At 42.1% G+C, this 22,937-nt stretch overlaps 1 protein-coding gene and 1 long non-coding RNA gene across 2 annotated transcripts in view; one reads left to right on the top strand and one right to left on the bottom strand.

The window, feature by feature from the left end:
* Window positions 1-22,449, top strand: LOC120397893. The gene is made up of 4 exons (XR_005594072.1): window positions 1-52; window positions 8,057-8,144; window positions 17,911-18,162; window positions 22,315-22,449. It is a non-coding gene; the product is annotated as an uncharacterized LOC120397893 (long non-coding RNA).
* The window catches only part of LOC120397892 (Y+L amino acid transporter 2-like), a 33,962-nt gene that overhangs the window by 4,866 nt on the left and 6,159 nt on the right, over window positions 1-22,937 (bottom strand). Inside the window, exons 3-8 of the mRNA XM_039524542.1 lie at window positions 22,313-22,820; window positions 16,794-16,919; window positions 11,573-11,717; window positions 10,589-10,712; window positions 9,322-9,425; window positions 6,563-6,659 (exon numbers count right to left, since the gene is read on the bottom strand). Of these exons, the coding sequence (XP_039380476.1) occupies window positions 6,563-6,659; window positions 9,322-9,425; window positions 10,589-10,712; window positions 11,573-11,717; window positions 16,794-16,919; window positions 22,313-22,817 (1,101 nt within the window). The 5' untranslated portion in view covers window positions 22,818-22,820. The remainder of the gene's footprint in view (window positions 1-6,562; window positions 6,660-9,321; window positions 9,426-10,588; window positions 10,713-11,572; window positions 11,718-16,793; window positions 16,920-22,312; window positions 22,821-22,937) is intronic.

The raw sequence follows: 22,937 nt of genomic DNA, 5'->3' as shown, positions 1-22,937 counted from the left end.
GCTCCAGGCACCAGCCGACCAAGCACGTGCTTGGGGCGGCACCTTGGGGCAGGTCGGCGCTCGGTTTTTGTTTTTTTTTGGTTCGTCGAGGCAGCGCTAGAGGGGTTTTTTTTGTTTCAGTGGCGGAGCACTCGGGGGGGCTGGGCTTCAGGCGGTGCGGCGGTTGGGTGGTGCGGGGCTTGGTGTGGCGCTGGGGGGGCGGGGGCTGGCGCCGCACTCGGAGAGGGGGCAGGGGCTTGGGGAAGCGCGGCACTCGGAGGGAGGTGGGGGCGCAGCACGGTGCTCAGGGAGGGTGGGGCGTTGGCGCGGTGCTCTGAGGGGGCGGGGCTTCGGGTGGCGCTCAGGGGGTTGGGCTTTGGGCAGCGTGGCGCTCGGGGGGCGGGGCTTCAGACAGCGTGGCGCTCGCAGGGGGGGGTATGGCGGGCGGTGCTCTTCTTTTTTGCTTGGGGCGGCAAAAAAGTTAGAGCCGGCCCTGATCCCAATTTTACATATGGGAAACTGAGGCATAGAGGAAATAAGGTCCAAAAATTTCCACCTATGTGGTGTCTAACTTGAGACACCTAGAACCTGTGTTGTCAGAGTTCTGAACGTTATATAGTGCTCTCTACAAAGCACAGCTCTCATTGACTTCAGTTGCAGCGGTGAGTGCTCAACACTCCTGCAAATCAGATCCAGGGTCTCAAGTCAGGAACACAGAGCAAGAAGAACAGATAATTAGTGACCACCTGTGGGAAGTGTGGTTTAGGGACTTGCCTAGCATCACAGTGAAAACTCTGGCACAGGCAGGGATAGAATCCAGTTCTCCTGGGTGACATTCAGCTGCCTTAACCATGAGGCCCTCTGTTCTCTTCCTGAAATCCCCTGGCTCATTCACAACTCCCCTTCCAACTTCTAAATTAGGCAAGGGCCCAACAAACAACCACCTCATTCAGAATACAGCCCTGATCTATCCCCAGAGCAGATCCACTGTGGGCACTGAATGAGGTAGGAGTCCAGTAGTTAAAAATAGTATGTTGATCATGCAATTAAAGACTGTATCGTAATGCATACAAAGGGGCACAGGCAGTTTTTCTGGCTTGCCCTAGCTTTTGAATGCTTGACTATGCAACCTTAATAATGTTCTTTTGATGTACTTTGTGTCTAATTTCCTCAATTTTTAAAGAAGAAAACTGAAAAAAATTCCATCATGTGGCATTATACTGACACCCACATGGTTCATCAGCCACATTGGAACCTTTGGACCCATTTCACAGACCTCTGCCACTTGAACTAGCAAAGTAACTGGTAGCAATAGTAGTTTGCCATCTGCTCTGTAGACCAGCACTAGAGGGGGATGAGACATCCACTTTGCCAGTGGATTTTACAGATATGCTGACAGCAGAGGAATGGCAAGACTCAGGAATCTTGGGTTCCATTCTAGGTGATGGAAGGGAGTGTTCTCTAGTGGTCACAGAGCCTTCTGCCTGCCCTCTCCTGCACCGCCAAGCTTGACTCCTGTTTCCCCAGCCCCTCCAATCTGTACCTATTCCACTCCTTGTCTTTGGCTCCTTCTCTTTGCCTACCAAGTCCCAGTCTCCACGCCTCAGACTTCTCGTCCCAGTCTCTCCTTGGCTCCCAATCATTCCCAGTCTCCCCATCCCACTGGCTCACAGTCCAAGTATCCTGGCCTAGCTAATCCTATTTTCTCTTCCCTCTCCCCTCCTCCACTCTCCAGTCCCAGTCTCATCAGACTCCTTATCCAATCTATTCCTTTCCCCCACCTGCCCTGCTCACAGGCCCACTCCTTGTCCTCTCTGAATTTGAGTCTGGAAGCTTACACCTCCATTCTGCCTGGGTGCCAGCAGGGTGGGGAGGTGGGGTGTCTTTGAGGCAATGTCTACACTGGGATAAAAGATGCTTGGCCTCGGGCTGCAAGAGTGGAGTGTCCTGGAGCTCAGGCTCCAGCCTGACCCTGAACATCTATGCAGCAATTTTGTTTTTTAGCCCCACAGTCTGAGTCCCACAAGCCCAGGTCAGCTGACCAGACAGCCACAGCCATGCCATGGGTCTTTTATCCCTGTGTACATGTACCCTACAAACATAAGAAAGACACTCCCTGCTCTCTGTTCTAGTGCCCAGCCCAGCCACAGCCCAAAACAGCCGGGAGCAGCCACTACAGGGAAAGTTCTGCTTCATCCCTGTTGCTCTGGGCTGGTGGAAGCATGGTCAATTGCTCTATGGGGATGGTCAGTCTGACTAACAGTAGGAGCTGTCTCTCTAAGCATGTATTAATGGAGACTCTGAAAAGGCTTATATCTTGGCCAAATTTGGGCAGATTTTCATATGGTCAGCAAAAGGCACATCCCTGACACAAAGGCCACTCCTCTACCAAATTTCAGTTAATTGCTCCAAAGCACGCGAGCACTAGAGCTGTTCAAAATAAAAATTTTAAAAAGGCACCAGGATTTTTTAAATTGGGCAAAACATTATCATTCCTTAGCCTCAGTCTCAGAAATTGCTGGACTGTTTTGATGGAAATTTTCCAAAATATTGATGCCTGAGGCAGACATCTGGCATGTAAAATTTCAACCCAAATGGTTAAATTTTGGCAAAGTTATAAGCAACACTAACCCGAGCCTCATAATGGGGACCATTAGGCAACCGCAGTAACAGTCGGTGCTACTGGCCCTGGATATATTTTAAGAGCATATTAAAATAGGGTACTCAGGCCTATACAACTTCCTACACTATCTCTCTGTCATGCTCCTTGCTCCCCTTAATGAATGCTTCTCCGAGGAATAGTCTGGGCTTTAAGTGTACCCTAAAGGTCACCAAATCCAGGTTCTGGTGAACCAAGAGAGGATGCAGTTCTGCAGACAATATATATATTTGACTAAAACGTTAAGTAATTTACCTTTCGTTTGTTTTCAAATCTATTAATATTTAAAGAGAAGTTCTCTCCCTTGAATCCTATTTTTCTTCTCCTCATCCTGCAATGATGTCATAATGATGAATTTGTAACATCACAATCATTTCCATGTTAACTGGCTGATGTCACAAATCCAAGAGTATGACAACTTCAGTACAGGACCAAGAAGAAAACACAACATGGAGTTATGAAACAAAAAAACTAACTCTTATTAAGACATAAATATCAGAGAAAGTCACTGGCATAGTAACATGTTTCTTCTATCCAGTAAAATCTGTGTTAGTCACAGGGCTGGCTCCAGGCACCAGCATTCCAAGCAGGTGCTTGGGGCGGCAATCTGCAAGGGGTGCCGAATTGCCGCCATGGATGGCGGGGGCCGTCCGTGTGTCATTACGGCAGCACGTGCGTTTCCGCAGGGGCACCAATTTGGCAGCAGCTTCTATGTTCAGCTGCCCGCGGTGGCAATTCGGTGGCTTCTGTCTTCCAGCTGAAGACAGAAGCTGCCCCCGAATTGCCGCCGTCACGGAAACACGCATGCCGCCCTAACGGCACACAGACTACCCCTGCTGTCTGCGGCGGCAATTCGGCGCGCTGCTTGGGGCAGCAAAAACAGTGGAGCCAGCCCTGGTTAGTGTCCACATTTTACAAGGAAACATCTGACTAAGGGACTACCTTAAAGTATCCCCCAAAATTTTCAAATGCAAACTTACCTTTACCAGGTGAGCAACTCACTAACATTACCAGGAACTGCCTATGTTTAGTCCTAGTCACAGCCAAATCCTCTTCTACAGCAGCTACTGCATTGTCCCTAAAGCTCTGTGTGGGGCTAAGGAAGACACCTCACATGCTCATGAGATTAGAGTTTGTCAAAAAGGGATATTTCCTCCCATCTCCTTTTTAATTTTGAAAAATTTCAACCAGCTCGATATTCCCCGTTTGTTTAGAATTTGGAAATTTGATCTGCGGCAAACAGTATCTGTGAACGACAAGTCGCACAAGTTGAACCATCCCATACTAGCCTATTTATATTCAGCATTTAAGAGTCCCAGGAGCTTTGTCATGGAATTGTTCAAGTAAACTGTAAGGCGACCTTTATGAAAAAATGTAGTCAGTCCTCTGGGTGATTACTTACCACAGGGTTCAATGTCATCACTCATTCTTTCTTTCTTTCTTTTCTCTATGGATTGCTAGATTTGTCAATTTTTCAAACTACTCATTTTATCTAATGTACTTTACTGATGTAGGGCTTGATCTTGTCCCACTGAAGTCAATGGGAGTTATGACATGAGCTTCTAGGGATGCAGGCCCTTAAATTTAATAGTAACAATAACAACAAAATATGTATATAATTATTTTGTATTCAAAGCACTTTACAAATATTAATCAGTCTTCACATCTCTCTGGTAAGGTAGGCAAATATGTATGGTTTTCCTCCTTTCCAGAGGAGGAAACAGAGGCAGAGATGTTCAAGTGACTTGCCCAAAGCTAGAAGAAGAGTCAATATCAGACCCATAATTAGAACTGAGGTGCTCCTAGCTCACAATCCACTGGACAACACTGGACAAGTCCCCTGGACAACACAATACAAGATTTTAACTGTTAAATATCTGCCTTCAAACAAACACTGTACAGTACATTGTATTCCTGTGCACTGAGAACAATTAAGCAAAGATTTCTCCCTCTAGAATTGTAATAGAATGTTCCTCTTTTTGAGCTTTTTACAAACAATCGGACTTCAATGAGAGTTATGGTATTTGGCCCCAAAGACTGCAGAACTGAGTCCAGATGTGAATGAGCCCTGAAATCTCTGAATCTTAACCACTGATTTATTAAAGAGCACAACTGAAGGAGTGCATTCTTCCCTCAATAAACACAGAAAACTTCTATTCTGATAAATGGGAATTCTGTTCAGATGTTAAGAGAACAAACCCTTCCCACTGATACACGTGTAATTCCCACTAGTGGGAATATTCAGACTCAAATGACTCATTCCTAGATTCCTACATTAAGGCAAAAAGGCACTTTGATCATCTGCATAAGACAGGCTATAGAATTTCACCAAGTGAAATGAATAGTTTAATAATGCTTTATGATGGATTTTCCCCCTTCACTTTAATCTATTTGATTTCTGGATTAATACTTGCAATCATTTGTTCTAATTTTGTATCTTACAGCTCCCTGTCCCTGTGTCCCACAATCTCATTTACAATGAAACGTCACTCTCACTCCATAATATCTCATTTTAATTTGTAAATAAGATTTAAAAAATACCTATAAGTGCCCATCACAAATAAGATTCCTTTGTGCAATTAGAGAACAAAGTAAATATGGATGTAAAAGTCTAACTTTAGGAACCCAATTTTAAATACTCAGATCCAAGTATTTTAAGTGCTGTGACAAATGTGTGTATATATTGTTTTAACATTCTTATATACTTTAGCACATGACTACATAAAGCATTCTTCATTGGGAAGCTGGTAGTATTTCATTGTGAGTCAATCTTCCTCTTACCCAAAGCCAACTAAACTAATTCTCTTTTTAGTGTGTGGTATTCACCTGAGAATTTCAGAATGCGGCTTTGTGAATATGGAAACCCACACAAAGACTTAGGCTCAGGGCCGGCTCCAGACCCCAGCATGCCAAGTGTGCGCTTGGGGCAGCATTTTGCCGGCAGGGCGGCCGGCGGCTCCGGCGGACCTTCCGCAGTCATGCCTGCGGGAGGTCCACCGGAGCCGCGGGACCAGCGGACCTCCCACAGGCATGACTGCAGAGGGTGCGCTGGTCCCGCGGCTCGGGTTGACCTCCCACAGGCATGACTGCGGATGCTCCACCGGAGCCGCGGGATCAGCGCGCCCTCCGCAGGCACGTCTGCAACAGGTCCCCCGTAGCCGCGGGACCGGCGACCGGCAGCGCGCCCCCTGTGGCCTGCCGCCCTGCTTGGGGCGGCCAAATTCCTAGAGCCGCCCGTGCTTAGGCTATGTATGCACTACAGCTTACGTCGGTATCAGTTTAGTCAGGGGTGTGATAAACCACCTCCCTGAGTGGTGTAAGTAACACCGACCTAAGCACTGGTGTGGACAGCGCTATGTCGGCGGAAGAGTTTCTCTCGTCAACATAGCTACCACCGCTTGCGGGGACTGGAGTAATTAAGTCGATGGGAGAGATCTCTCATGTCGGCATAGAGTGTCTGCACTAGCAGCTGCATTGGTACAGCTGTGCTGCTGTAAACTCCATGGTTATGCATTTTAAACCTTCTCTTTTTTCTAACCTAGATCAGAACACAGAGACTAATTAATGTTAAATCCTGGCTAAACTGAGAATTTTTGTTGCAATATCCCAACTATTTTGAAAACTGATTCAGATAAACCCCTACTGGTGATTTTATAACTAGTTTGGGCTGATTAACCCTACCCTCTGGGCCTGCTTCTCATTCACACTAAGATCACTTTCCTGGGTGGCCTTAGTGTAAATGAGAATCAGGCCGTGTGGCTCCAACCGTTTTAAATAACAATTTAGTTCAACTAGCCCTTTTGGGGAAACTTCCCCAGTGCAGACAGGCCTGGAGAAATTGAGTGTAAAGGGGATTCATAATACTTTACCATTTGCAGATTCCTAAAATAGGGAGGAAAGACGTGGAGAAGTACTGTTACTTACATTAAAGAAAAGAGCAGGGATTGGTGTGAAACACTTTATATGAATCAAACTCAAACTGTCAGGAAGGTGTCCTTCTCTGGCTCCAACATAAAAAAGCCTAACACAAAAGGAAAGAAAAAAGTCTAATTAGAGAAGCAGAGTCCTTCTGCTTTTCCACAAAGGCAGAACCAATTATATTTGTTGTTGTAGTAAACATTTATGGAGAAAAATGCTTTTTTGTTGTAAGTACCATTCTTTTGTCCACCTTTGCCTTTCACTGGATAATAGACAGCGCTAGTGTACATGCCAGGGCACAAAAAGTCTCCATCAGTAAGGAATGATTTGACTTAATGTGACAAATGTAGATCAGACTGCTAGGTACTCAGAAGACTGCACTCGCCCCATTTTAAGTAGTCCTTCGTTTGAGAGTTCCTATAATAAAATCTGTGCTACTGAAAATAGTACTTCACTGCAAGCATATGATTATTGTAGAAACATTGCACATTGCATTAAATATTCTTGAAAGAACTTCCTGTAGCCTGAAATATACTGAATGCTATTTGCTCCTATAATGTCAAAAGTCCTACCGGGACTATCAAAAGCCACCACAATGCTTAGAGAGGGGCAATTTGACAGCAAAAAAGTATATAGTCCAGTCCAATCCTCTGTGCTGAGCATGCTTTCTTTTTAGAGGGGAGCCATATCTGCACCTTTCCATAGGTGAACAAGCTCCATGCAGTCCTTTAGGGGGAGGGATAGCTCAGTGGTTTGAGCATTGGCCTGCTAAACCCAGGGTTGTAAGCTCAATCCTTGAGGAGGCTACTTCGGGATCTGGGGCAAAAATTGGTCCTGCTAGTGAAGGCAGGGGGCTGGACTCAATGACCTTTCAAGGTCCCTTCCAGTTCTCGGAGATTGGTATATCTCCAATTATTTTATTTTATTTTATTTTTAGATTGTAAGCTCTTTGGGACAGGGATAGTCATTTACTATATGTTGGCACAGCCCTAGCACAAAGGGGCTTTGACCTGGTTTGCCTCTAGTCACTAGCACAATGTTTAACTAACTAACTAATTAAATAAATAATGCACTGTGAATAGCAGTGGGAGGGAGAATATAAGTTTCAAACAAACAGCATTCTGGACTGTCTCCTGAATTTGGTTCTTTCATACTTATAGCTGTAGACACAGAAGATAAGACCTACAGTATTATAGCTGCATCTTGGTTTTAAGTGTTTTGGTTTTTTTCAAGTGTCTCAAGTATATACCTGTCCACAGACAATATGCAATTATGCTAAATACTATATAGTAGTAGCTATAAAGCATTCAATATTTATTTCAACGCTAATAGTTATTAACCCAAAATATTAAAAACTTAATTTAGATTCAGATTAACTTGCAGCTATATACAGCAAATTCACCACATTTGTTAGGCCAAGGGCAGTGCTGCTCCCCACAAATGAATAATATCTCCACACTAAATTTGCATATTCTGAATTATTTTGCTTTGGCATTACAGAAAGATGACCATGGAACTACATGATATTATTGGACAAAGATGGTGCTAAATGATGTCCTTATATCCTTGGATTGTGGCATTCCTTCAGGTTTGGTACTTCTAATGTATTCATGCACATGGCAACATTAGCAGACTTTCAATTCTGTTGAATAGGATCCGTGTCAAATTTATGAGATTGATGGTAGATATCTATGAAAGTTCAATTCTGGCTTGACTGAAAGGAATTTTTTTTCCTTAGGTGGTCCTTGTTTTTCTGTTTAAAGCAGTTCCAATAGTGTTTATTATTTATGAATTATCAACAGGAACTATTATTGGATCAGTTTCAAATATCACAATATAGCAATATCCAGCATGACAAATGTCTTTGACAGATGAAAAAGGAAGAATACAAATGTTCTTCAGTGTAATGCAAATAAAGTTGGACTATTAATTGACTCTAAAATAACACCTCTACTCAGTCATGCTATTTCTCACTGGAATCTGGAGGTGTGCTCAGAGACCTTTGATTTATTTATTCAGATTTTACCCCACAAGCTCTCTGAGCCACAGAGATTTGCACCAGGCTTTACATACAAATAAAAGAAGAGAGGCGCATGCCCTGAGCGGCTTACAATCATAGGGCCACGCTATGGCAGCTAATTACTGCTTGGCAAAGGAGACTGTGCTGAGCTGTTCTGCTGCAGCCAGGGCACCTGGAAACATTATGCCAAGACATGAGTGTACCTCATACAATGCCTCCCAAAGGACCCCACCACGGAGGGGTAGTGAATCTGCTGTGTCACTAACTAGAAGGGGCAGTATACACAGAAGGACAATTTTACAAGACCTTCTCCCTACCATTCCTCATTTCTTTTGGGATGGTTCACTCCCCAGTTGGCACTAATAGGGAACATTCTTTGTACACCAGGAATGCAACTGGTGTCAGCCATGCATGGGAGTCTTACACCCTCCCTCCCTAGACCTGCCCCATCTTTACCCTAAATTTCTTGTAGCAAGTCTGCCAGTCAAGTTAGACAAAGTGATAGAAAGAAACTCAACAGTCACTCCTGTTAACATTCTACTGCTACCTTTAGACTGCATTCTTAAGATTATAGAGTGCATTACTTTTATCCTACAATACTAAACACCTGAAATGGAGATAGTCACAGATTCTTAACTTCAGCAGGTCCCACTGCAATGTATTATTAAATGATGCCACTTACTACAAAGTGCTATTGATTGCCCTTTGAGTACTGCCTGCCTTTTACGTGTTTGATGTTTCATACCTGGAAGCTGCAATAGTTGATGAGTTTAATCCACCATAACAGGACATGGCCACCGCAATAGGAATTATCCACTTAGCATAACCAAGGGTTTCATTACCAAATGTCTGCAATAGAAAAGAAAGAGCATAAGGCTAATTACATTAAATATGCAATGACAGCCTTGCAAAACTGTCAGGAAAATTTATCCATCCAAGCACAGAGTCTCCTAGCCCATTCTTTACCATGATGATAATGAAAACTGCTCCTGCTGAGTGGGTGATGGGAGTTTTGAAAGCAGGGGCAGCTCTAGGCACCAGCAAAACAAGCTGGTGCCTAGGGCGGCAACATCTAGGGGGCGTCCCCTGCGGCCGCGGGGGGCAGCGGGCTGGGGGCTGGTCGCGCGCGCATGCGGGGTCCCGGAACCCCCCGGGACGACGACTGACATGCGCAGGCATGACTGGCGAGGGGGCGCGCCCGGGCTGCGGCTCTGCTCTCCGCGCGCATGCATGACTGCGCCTCGCAAGCGGCCCGCCGGCCGCCCGCCGCCGCCGCCGCTGCGGGAGCTCCAGCCCAGCCGAGCGAGCAGCGCCAGCAGGCAGTCCGCTGCTCCGCGCTGCTGGCTCTGGCACGCACACGCACCGCACACTGCTGACCCAGGCCAAAGAGCCAGCCCTGTTTGAAAGGCTGATCAATGCTAAGATAAATCCTACATTTGCATTAAAACAAAATTGGATTTTGTTAATTTCTGTGAATTGGGTTTGAAATAGTGATTTTCATGCAGATTAGGATGTATAAATCAATTGTTGAATTGTGTGTTAATAACTATAGACTTTCCATAGTGTATAATATGTTGGCTATATTTGTTTGTATTTTGGGGGTGTGAAATGCTAATAAAAGTTTGAGCAGTGCTTAGCAACAATTTGTCTCAAAACTATTTCTGTCAGTGTAGAGTGTTCAGTGACAATATTGAACATCATGAAGTAGAACTATAATAAAATTGGTTTATTTAAAACAACCGCTACAGCTAGGTCATTGTTAGGATCAGGATTTACAGAGATTATAAAATGGTTTAACAAGCATCAGTTCACAAAGAGATATGCACTATGTCTGAGTCATCACAGTGTACTGGTGTTATTACACAGGAACAAGTAGTTATAGCTATTAAACACACACACATGAAACACCTTAATTGACAGGGTAAGAAATCTGTATAGGGGACCAAATGAGAATCTTCCACAGCATTATACATATTATAAACATTTGCCTTAATAAACTGCACACAACTTACCACTGCCACTGCATCGCTTGTTAGGAGAGCTGGCATGTCCAAAACTACATAGTATGCTATGTTAGTCAGCAAGTAAATAATGGTCACAATAGGCATTGAAATTGCAATTGAGAGGGGTAGATTCCTACAAAGAGAGAGAGAAAATGGTATTGCATCATATTAAAATGAGAAATGCTCCTCCCAAATACAAGTGGGTGAGGTAATATCTTTCGTTGGCCCAGCTTTTGTTGGTGAGGGGGACAAGCTTTCGTGCTTACACAGAACTTTTCTGCAGGTGTGGGAAACATATTCAGGCTTGCTCCACAGGTCGGTATAAGCTGCCAACCTAGCTGCGGAAGTGTCTTCACTTAAATTTGGCTGCTGTCAATGTATGTGCCTCTCCATACTGATTTAGGCTATGTCTACACTTTCCAAAGTAATCTAGTATCGAATATTACCCCTAAGAATTTTAACCTTTTAACCTTTAGGCATAGAGCAGGCCTTGGAAATGAATGTTTCCAGAACACTAGTATAACTCTTTTGTTGCCCCCGTTTATTATTACAATTTATTTTGGCTCATTTCCTCAAAAGTAAAATACAGCACTGGCTGACCAAAAAAAAGTGGGAATTTCAAAGGGCCTGTGGAAGTTAGGCACCCAGATCTTATTCATTTTCAGTGGAAGCTGGGTGCCCTAATTCCTTAGATGCCTTTGAAAATCCCATCCTAAAAAGTAAAGAAAATAATGTCACATATGGAGCTACTGACTTTTTGATATAATACATCTGAAGAGATGAAGGGAAATCACATAGTGGTATGGTGCTTAGTAGGTCTTTTCAAAAGCTAAGAATTTTTTTATAGATAGTAGTTTGATTAATTTCAAAATTAGGACCCCCACCCCACAAAAAACACACTGAACTCATCCATTGAGTTATTGAACAATTTATCTTGTCATGGTTTCATAATCTTTGTAACACTCTTTGGGGGATTTGAGAGTATGCACAAACCTTTCAGGATTCCTCATCTCCTCAGTGACATAATTCAGGGTATCCCATCCAGAGTAGGAAAAGAGGGCTGAATACAGAGCAAGTGCTATATATCCTACATCAGTTGTTGAACCTTCAAATGGAGCTTTAAGATTTTCTGTTTCTCCTATGTAAATATTATAAAGCAGTTATAGGTTATGTTTAAATGTTTTTCTATGTTATCTACTTTAAGTATATACACTTCAGCTAAACAAAATAAAACAAAAGCTACTGTTCTCAGACCATAATAAAACCTTTTAAAAATATATAGGAGAGTGTCACCAGTGGATAGGATGGGAATCAGGAGGCTACAGTTCTATTCCTGGCCCCTTCTCTGACTTGCTGTGCAATTCACATCATGTCACATCTGGGCCTCAATTTCCCTATCTATAAAATGGGGATAATTATAGTTACTTTCTTTTTTAAAGCACTTTGAATTCTATGGATAAAATTGCTATATAAAAGCATAATATCATTTTTAAAAGTTAATTTCTGTAATGCATTTATTAATGTGAAATCTGATATGATGTAATTTTAATTATCTACAGATATCTTTGTAGATTTATCTAAGCATCCAGCAGGGGAAAAACTCCTGGGGTCCAGGTTTTCATTAGCGTGCTAAAGAAACTGGTTTGAATAAAAATGTTTACCTCAAATACCCAGGAAAAGCGGAAGTGGAGGAAAAACTTAAAATTACCAAATATGCAGAAGGAAATTGAAAAATCACTTATGAATAGAAATGGAATTATGTATTATGGGTGAGATGAGCATTCAGACACTTTACTCAGTTAGGAGCAAAGGGAAGCCTTCTTTATAAAGTCACCCTGGACACTAAGAAGGTAGTTAAATATGTGGAATTCATGGGTTACACACAAGCAGTAAGCTATGGAGACTGACAGCGTAAAGTTTGCAGCTACTAGTGTTTCACCTTTGTAACAAAATCTCATATACAGTTACTGTTAGAATTGGGATAGGTGGGGTTAAATCATAGGATCCATCTACACTCCATGGAGAGGGACTGCAGATGGGGGGTCTGTGCTGACAGAGAGACACCTCTGACTTTAGTGGTATCAAAACAGAGTGACAGGGCCAAGAAATTTACCTTCTAAAACAGCATGGTTTCAAAATCATAAACATTCATGATGTCCAAAAAATAAACACATTTGACTACATCAGGAATACGGAAGCTAGGGAAAAACATAACTGTTCTCAGTAAAATAACTGCTGAGTGAAAGAATGTTGACCTGATCACAAATTCCTCTGAGTTTCCTTCATTGTTCTCCCCAACTTCCTTTTGCTTCCCCATTTGAATAACCTGAATCTATTTAAATATAATATAGATTAGGTTACGCTCATCCCCTACTAGTTTAGGGCTTGTCTACACTTACAACACTGCAGCAGCTGTAGTGATTAGTGAAGATGGAGAGTGTCTCCTGTTGGTGTAGGTAATCCACCTCCCTGAGAGGCGGTAGCTATGTCGACAGGAGAAGCTCTCCCATCGACGCAGTGCTGTCTACACTGGGAGTTCGGTCACTATAAAGCATCACTCAGGTGTGTAGATTTTCCATACCCCTGAGCAACGTAGTTATACAGACATAAGTTCATAGTGTAGACTAGGGCTTATCACAAGGATCGGCAACCTTTGGCATGTGGCCCATCAGGGAAATCTGCTGGCAGACTGGGATGGTTTGTTTACCTACAGCATCCGCAGGTTTGGCCGATTGCAGCTTCCACTGGCCACGGTTCGCCGTTCCAGGCCAATGGGGGCTGTGGGAAGCAGCATGGGCCGAGGGATGTGCTGGCTGCTGCTTCCCACAGCCCCCATTGGCCTGGAACGGTGAACCGCAGCCAGTGGGAGCTGCGATCGGCCAAACCTGCAGACGCTGCAGGTAAACCATCCTGGCCCGCCAGTGGATTTCCCTGATGGGCCATTTGCCAAAGGTTGCCGATCCCTGGCTTATCAGATGACTTGACTCCCACTGAAAGCTCTTAGCATTCTTCATTCGCAACAATAACATTTGCTACCCCTCCATCTCTGTTTTCCTAGCCAGATTAGAAAATATAGCAGAGAATGACTGTCAGCAATATTCTCCTCCCCCATTCTCACTCCTTGTCCTTAGAGCTATGTTCAGCAGTTTGCTTATGATCAGAGCTGACAGGTCAGAGACAACTCACATATTCTGACCTTCTAAGGCCTGTTTACACACAAAAGCTATACTACTTTTCCTGTGCCGGTATAAATAGTTCAGCTCCCTGAGCATGGAGACAGTAATATCAGTATAAAAGTGTTTGTGCCAGTGTAGCTTATTTCTGAATAGGGACAACAAATTACTTATTTGTTGCTTATCTATTTCTATTAGTCTGTCTTGTCTTTTAGAGTGCTAGCTCTTCAAGAGGTATGTGGTAATACAGTGATGAGCACAATGGAGTTTATAATCCTGGTTGGACCCCGGTTCTCCCAGAATACAGACAATAAAATATCCTAAACCCTGTCTTTATTATAGGCCTCAGTCCAATAACATTTTCTCTTCTATTAAACTGAAACTCCTCAGTCCTATCTACATTATGGTAAAAAAAGTGACCACATAAAATGGTCCCTATATATGCCACAGGACTGCTCCCTGTACCTATTGACTAGGGCTATCGATTAATCACAGTTAACTCACACAATTAACTCAAAAAAATTAATCACAATTAATTGCCGTTTTAATTGCACTGTTAAACAATAGAATACCAATTGAAATTTATTAAATATTTTGGATGTTTTTCTACATTTTCATATATATAGTATTCTGTGTTGTAATTGAAATCAAAGTGTATATTATTTTTATTACAAATATTTGCATTGTAAAAATGATAAAAGAAATAGTATTTTTCAATTCACCTCATACAATTACTGTAGTTCACTCTCTTTGTCGTGAAAGTGCAACTTACAAATGTGGATTTTTTGTTACATAACTGCACTCAAAAACAAAACAATTTAAAACTTCAGAGCTTACAAGTCCACTCAGTCCTACTTCTTGTTCAGCCAATTTCTAAGACAAACAAGTGTGTTTACATTTACAGGAGATAATGTTGCCTGCTTCTTATTTACAATGTCACTTGAAAGTGAGAACAGACATTCACATGGCACTTTTGTAGCCAGCATTGCAAGGTATTTATGTGCCAGATATGCTAAACATTCATTTGCCCCTTCATGCTTCGGTCACTATTCCAGAGAACATGCTTCCATGCTGATTATGCTTGTTAAAAATATAATGCTAAAAAAAGAATGCATTAATTAAATTTGTGACTGAACTCTTTGGGGGAGAACTGTATGTTCCCTGCTTTTTTACCTGCATCCTGCCATATATTTAATGTTATAGCAGTCTCGGATGATAACCCAGCACCTGTTGTTCATTTTAAGAACACTTTCACTGCAGATTTGACAAAAGAAGGTACCAGTGTGAGATTTCTAAAGATAGCTACAACACTTGATCCAAGGTTTAAGAATGTGAAGTGCCTTCCAAAATCAGAGGGATGAGGTGTGGAGCATTCTTTCAGAAGTCTTAGAAGAGAAACATTCCGATGCAGAAACTACAGAACCCGAACCAAAAAAGAAAATCAACCTTCTGCTGGTGGCATCTGACTCAGATAATGAAAGTGAACACATGTCAGTCTGCACTGCTTTGGATTGTTATTGAGCAGAACCCATCATCAGCATGGATACATGTCCCCTGGAATGGTGGTGGAAACATGAAGGGACATATGAATTTTTAGCGCATCTGGCATGTAAATATCTTGTGACTCTGGCTACAACAGTGCCATGAGAATGCCTGTTCTCACTTTCAGGTGACATTGTAAAAAAGAAGCAGACAGCATTAACTCCTGAAAATGTAAACAAACTTGTTTGTCTGAGCGATTGGCTGAACAAGAAGTAGGACTGAGTGAACTTGCAGACTCTAAAATTTTACATTGTTTTATTTTTGTACACAATTCTACATTTGTAAGTTCAACTTTCATAATAAAGAGATTGCACTACAGTACTTGTATTAGGTGAATTGAAAAATACTATTTCTTTTGTTTTTTTACAGTGCAAATACTTGTAATAAAAAATAAATATAAAGTGAGCACTATACACTTTGTATTCTGTGTTGTAATTGAAATAAATATATTTGGAAAATGTAGAAAACATCCAACATATTTAAATAAATGGTATTCTATTATTGTTTAACAGTGAGATTAATCACATGATTAATTGTGATTCATTTTTTTAATCACTTGACAGCCCTAATATTGACACATTTATGGCTGCTTACTTTTCTGACAAAAATAATTTTTTACTATTTTTTTTTACATTTGTTAGCATTGCAGAGTTTTATCTGTGTGAGAGCAAGTCTGCAAAATGAACCTGGGATCTGAAATTTGAGCAATCCTCTTTCTGATTCACACATCATCACTAGCAATAAAGATTCTGCAAATGGAATTTAGTTAGCAATTCTGTTGATGATGCACAAGCCAGAAAGCATGTAGTTTGCATTTCATATCCCAGGTTAAGTTTGCACAGCTGGCATTTATTTTAAAAAATCTAGTAGTTGGAACCTGAGGAAAATTTGATCTGGAACCATTGACAGCCAACAAATATGCTCTAGAAAGCAGAATAATGTATTAGATTATAACCATGTTGTAATCCCTATTCATCCTCTACAACTAAAAATGGACCAAGGGTAGACCAAGGCAATTTAGGCTAAAGTGTGGTTTCAAGGTTGTATGAAGACTAGGGTTCAGATTTGCTGGCTCTGAAAACTTGTCCTGTTCTCATGAAAATATTTGGCCCCATATTGCAAACTATTGAGACACTGGGTCCGAGCCTGGGTTAGCGTGATTTGTGTGTAGATGGAAGGGGGCTAGCCTTGAACCTGAGTTTGAACCCTGGGTTTACATTTTGGTGACCCAAATGTCTACATTGAAATTTTATAGCCCTGCAGACCAAGCCCTGTGAGCCCAGGTGTGCTGTGGGTCTTTTATCGCAGTGTAGATGGAGCTTAAAGCGTCCTACAGAGCAATATAGCTGTCACCTCTTTTTCAGGAGATTAACAGCTATTTCCCAGTGCATAACATTTTATATTAAAGTGTGGATTCTGATACTACTGTATAGATTTTGACTCTCAGATACTGTTCAGTTTTTTTAAAAAAAAATGTCTAAAATGAAATATATTCTTACCTTTACTAATTTTATAAAGACCCACCGAGATGATCATGATAAGGGCCATAACTTTTGCGTATGTGAACAGATCTTGTACTCTGGTTCCCCACTTTACGTTGACACAGTTAATAAATGTTAAGGTGCCTATTGAGAACAGGAATACAAATGAGATAGGTGCTTTCTTAAATAATAGACCTTTCAAGAAAATGAAAGTTACAAGTACAGAAAAACTCTTTCAACACTTCAGAATTATCTAGACTTTTACTGAAAGCAATAGAAATTGACTATAATTAATTTTTAAGTCAGTTTTTATTTCTGATTTTTTAAAAAGAAGTAAAACTTACTGCATGGAGGCTGCCATTTCCTGATAATAGGTTGGAAGAAAGAGAAATTAGGAGAGGAAGGAAGACATTCTGCATAGAAATCAGTGGGAAAGCACTGGGTTTTGAATTTTGATTTTAGGACCAACCACTGTTTACTTTATTTGAGTCATCTCATTGATTTCAGTGGGGTTACTCACACGAAGCAGGCAGGATTCTTCTTATTATTTATTTGGATTACAGTAGTGCCTAAAGTCCACGATGGAGATTAAGGCTCCATTGTGTTAGGTTCTGAGACAGTCTCTGCCTCAAGGACTTTGCAGTCTAAATAGACAAAGAATGCAAGAAAGGAATCTACATTTCACACCAGGAGAACTGAAACTATGTTGCTTTTCCATGGTCACACAGGAAAGTCTGTAGCAGCATTGGGATTTGAATCCACATTACCTGAGTCCCTTCCTTAATCACAAGTCCAATTTTCTTCTCTTGGGCCCTCACTTTGTAATTCTTTGTTGCTAACCAGTAGAGCTGGTTTGAACATTTTCACCCAAATAGACTGTTTTGTCAAAGCCAAAACATTCCTGGGTCCATGTTTAGGCTGAGCAAAGAGAGAGAGACTCTGTAGCCTGTTGGTTAGGGTATTAGCCTCGAAAGACGGGGTTAAGTCTTTACTCTACCTGTTTGGAGTGATCTGGGATGAAAAACTCTGCTCTAAACAGTGAGTTTGGTCTCCCAGAACAGGGCCTTAACCACCAGCCCACACGTGTAAGTTTTTGTGAAAACATTCAGAAGGTTTTGTTTTCATTCCAATGCAGAACAAAAACAAATTTTTCAAATCTCAAATCTTGCCTGGAAATGGAACTGTCCTCCTGTCAGCTCTACTAGCCAGTGCCTAGGAATTCCAGATGGAGAGTGAATGTGCACACACCTCTTTGGAAACGTCCCCTTGTCCTGCCCTGACAATCCTTCCTCCGACGCTCCAGCTTGACCTCAACACTATGGCCAACCTACCATCTGGGGCAATGATCTAGGAAGGAGGCAGAGATGAGAGACACACTATTTGTGAGGTAGGTGGGTGGATGTGCAGTTACCTGTTAGGTCACCCATTTAGCTCATCTTCTCAGTGCTTGTCAATGCAGAATTTTCCATTGCAATATGTTCTCCAATTCTTTGCTTGAGACATTTAAAATTAGATGAACAATGGAACTTGCTCACTTCCTTTGAGAGAGACTTTCATAATATAACAGATCACACTGTTAGGATGCTTTTCCTAAAGCTCACCTTACATTTACAGAGGGAAGAAAAAAAGAAACTATAACACGGAAATGCTCCTCCTTTGGGGTCAGATTCTACACTGAAATACTTGTGCAACCATGTGGACTGTGCGGGGAGTGTCTGAAGTTGCAAGTCAGCAAAGCATTTGGCCCTTAGAACTTCAGACTTGATCTCAGGAAGGAGCAACCTGCTGTAGCAATATCCAAAGATCATTCAGAAGCTATTAGCAGCCACGTCCTATTAGAAACGTAGTAACTTACTCCCTTCTCAGAACAAGAAACAGTGTGTGACTCCTTGTGTAACACTTTGTTCCCTGGTCTATTCCTATCCCTGACCCAGTGTAAAGTCACTTTATTGCTAAACCAGATCTCCACCGAGCCCTGTGCCCATGGAAATGGCCATTCAGTTTAGTCAGAGAAGTTAAAACCTAATGAGGTGACAGAATAGTCTATCAGTTGCTACATGTCAGCAGCACTAGAAGCTCAGGTAGTGGAGGGGCACTCTGCCATCATATCCTACCCGCAGGCCCCAAGAGAACACACAGACATAGAGGAAGTGACACTGTACAACTCAGCACTGCAAAATGGAGATGAGTAGGGGATGTGGGCACATAGCATGAATCAACAAAGTTAGAGACGAGCAGCAGGGCTAACTGTCTCTTCCCTCAACTCAACAGCAGCTGGCTATGAGGTGTAGAGTACTCTGGAGCACTGGCTAGGGACAAGGATTCCTTTTTTCTGTAGCCTTTAGTAGGCCTTTTTTGACACAATTTTCTTTCAGAAAATCTCTCTCATTTGGGCTTTGCTCCAGGGTTTTACCTTTTCATCCACACCTCACTTTTCTTTAGTTTTAAATGGGGGAAAAAGCTATTACAGCCAATTAAATTATATTGCAACTTAAAAATTAGTCTTTACAATGGTGAAAATAGTATCCAATATATAAGACTCCAATCCTGTAAACACGTACACACATGCTTACCTTTATTACTGTGAATAGTCCCGTTGATTTCAGTGGGACTACTGTGCCCTTTGAGGCTTGATACACCATGGCATTTCTCTTTTATATACCACTGTGATGCCAATGAAATCAGTCGTGTTACACATTGGCACACAACTGGAGTAATGCAGTGGTAACAGGCTCTTGGTCTAAAAAATATTAGATTTTACAGTGAATTGTTCTAAGACAAACACCTTTTTAATGTCAGAATAGGGTCTAATTTGAAACATACCTATCGGAGTGATTTTATAAAGCCCACTCTATTAACAAATGTGGTGTGCACATTAAAATAGGATTCCATTCACTATAATCTAAAATCACCATCTAGGCACTGGTAACTTACAGTATTCCTTATTCCTAGAAGGGAACATTTGCTTTGACAGAGTTGTTAGCTAAGACCATGACAATGCCAAGCGTCAAATTATATATTTCAACTGCCAAACCAAACATCTCTTTCAACTGTCCCATATTTTAGATCCAAATCTAACTCTTTCCCACCTTATGTTCTCCCTCTTTTTATGTCTGTAAAAGAGTATAATCAGGAACTCTACTTGAACAGGGTATGAAAATTTTCATAGTAAGGAACTGAACCCCCAAAGTTTTGCTATTTTAAAAAATGAATTCCTCCTTTCGAACTGATCCAATGTTGAATGAAGTGAATGGATGAACTCCCATAGACTTCAATGGGCATTGCAATGGGGCCTTAGCATCTGGGACATAATTGAAATTCCAGGGTCCTATATTTGCATATGGACAGGTGCTGTGAAAAGTCACCTACTCTAACACATCTGTTTTGGGAAAGATCTAGAAAATAAATTTTATTCTTTTACCATCTCCCTTTGTTTCAGCAGAGAAAGCAATTAGAGCAGGGGTGGGCAAACTTTTTGCCCTGAGGGCCACACTGGGTTTCCAAGATTGTACGGAGGGCCGGTTAGCAGAGGCTGTGCCTCCCCATACAGCCAGGTGTGGGCCAGCTCCCACCCCCTATTAGCCCCCCCACGCTTCTTGCCCCCTGACACCCCCCTGGGACTCCTGCCCGATCCAGCCCCCCCCATTCCCCTATCACCACACGCCCTGATCACCACTCCGAATTCCACTGCCCTCTATCCAACCTCCCTCCCGCTCCCTGCCCCGTTACTGCACTGCCTGGAGCACTGGTGGTGCTACAGCTGCGCCACCCAGAGCACCAGGACAGGCAGCTGCGCTGCCCGGCTGAAGCCAGCCATGCCACCATGCAGCACAGAGCACCAGGTCAGGCTGTGGCTCTGCAGCCCTGCCGCCCAGAGCATTGCACCAGCAGCGCAGTGAGCTGAGGCCGCAGGGGCGGGAGGATAGCGGGGGAGGGACCGGGGGCTAGCTTCCTGGGCCAGGAGCTCAGGAGCCAGGCAGGAGAGTCCCACGGGCCACAGTTTGCCCACCTCTGAATTAGAGCACTCTCATTCTTTTAATATCCTCTAGTACTTAAGAGGCAGAGTTGTAGATTTCTATGAATGTAATTACTCAAAAAGGAAAAAGGAGGCTGCTTTAGGTAAAAAATTGTAGCTTTTTGAGTTAGCTCAAGTGAATAAAGAGTCTTTTCGCCCCACTTGAAATTATTTGACCACTGAAAAATATTTGATTTAGGATTGTTGATGTATCCTTTCACTTTCAAGATCTTTATTTCATTTAAAAACCATGCAGATTGTGGGATAGCAGCACATTGTAACTAATGGTGTTACAAAACAGAGCAACTGATCCACATGAGGAATACAGCAAAAATCACTCAGACAGAATCCAAAATGAATGCTTAAAGAAACTGCTGTAATTAAACACCCCGCCCCCCTCAGCCCATTTAATAGTTTATGGAACAATATCAGGTCAGGTGGGGAGAGAGAGATAGATCCCATGGGTATCCAAGTATGGAGATGATCAAATCTCAGTTAAGCTAATAAAATATATTAGAATAGATCTACTTTTTAGTAAATTAGACGTTTAGAATACTGAAGAATGAGGAGGACAGCAGTGTAAATCATGGTCTCTGTTTTTCAGAAGTTAACTTCCTGTCTGCCTCAATGAGGAGTGTTAAAAGTATAAACAGGATTAATTAAAGAGGAGACATTTTCTCAGAATTCACAGTATACACTACTATGTTATACTCAGTACTCAATATACACTAGCTGCGTCAGATGTCTTTTAGGAATGCTCTGTCTTGCCTCATGGACAATTGATCATGCTGTTGCATATACCAAGAGCAGCACATAGATTATACACAGTTCTGTGGATGTGGGTCAGAAGGTTTTATACCACCATCCACCACTGTAGTATCTGAGCACCTGGAAAGCAGAGGACGGGACTCAATGCTGGTCCCTTCCAGTCCTATGTACCTACATTTACCTTCCAGGCTTCCACCTAAAATCCATAGCAACAGCAAAGTCCCTAGTGGACTTCATGGAGTGTCCGGCACTTCTACCTTTTGGGGGTCAAAATTCTGCTTGAGGTAGAGCTTTTGCTTTTGCTTTTATTTTTTAAGATTTTTATTACTTTTTCGGTTGGTTGGGAGGGGTTAAGGACGAATGTCCATGTTTCACCAGTTTTCATTCACAAGCAGTTACTGATTTAGCTGAGGTTATGTGAAATTTTAAAAGCCCATTGAAGCCAAAGGGAATTTTCCCATGGACTTCAATGCAGGCTTTGGGTCAGGCTCTTGATCCATAGCAAAATGTTTTCTTTTCCATCACCAATCATAGTGTCTCTCAGCCAAAATGTTGGAAACCCTCCCTTCCCGCCCCCCCCGTCCCCCTCCTCCCACAAAAATTCAATCCAGAAGAGAGAATACATTCTTGTGAATTTGTCCTAGGTAAAAAATTGTTATTTTCACAGAAAATTAAGGGGGAGGGTAATCTGACAAGGCTTTTATGAGTACCTGCATTAAATTAATTCATTTCTACCAATCACAACTTTACTTACAGATGCAAGCAGCTGCAATCAACCTGACTGCTTCGTATGGTGGCTCACAGGATGGAAAAATTGGTTGAACAATATAATTAGCAAATGTAATTGCTATTACAGCCTGAGTTGTTGGTTCAATAATTAGCAAGGAAGACCACAGTCTGATAAAGGCTGTGAATTCACCAAAAGCTTCTAGTATATAGGCATAGCTAGCTCCTGATTTAACAATGGATGTTCCCAGTTCAGCATAACACAGAGCTCCAAACAACGAAAAGACCCCACCAAGGGCCCAAATGAATAGTGAGAGTCCATAGGAGGCACTATACATCAAAACACCTTTGGGTGACACAAATATCCCAGAACCAATCATGTTCCCTACTATTAAAGAAACACCATTAAGCAAAGTAATTTCTTGTTTCATCTTCATTTTTTCTTGCACATTTTCAGCCATTTTGTCCGTTTCATGTACTCCATTCTTGGATGAGTTTTTTTTATTACAGCATATGATCCAGGAGCCTGACATTACCTGAAAATGAGTAATGAGAAAGAGACACATTTTTAATGGATATCACATATGTGATTAACTCTGTGATTAACTCGATTAACAGAATCCGCCATCATGATCAGTACTTGTTGGTAGGGC

The sequence above is a fragment of the Mauremys reevesii genome, linkage group 2, assembly GCF_016161935.1.
Source record: "Mauremys reevesii isolate NIE-2019 linkage group 2, ASM1616193v1, whole genome shotgun sequence".
Taxonomy (NCBI): domain Eukaryota; kingdom Metazoa; phylum Chordata; order Testudines; family Geoemydidae; genus Mauremys; species Mauremys reevesii.
Note: the sequence above shows the minus strand (reverse complement) of the source record. Positions and strands in the feature narration are given on the sequence as shown.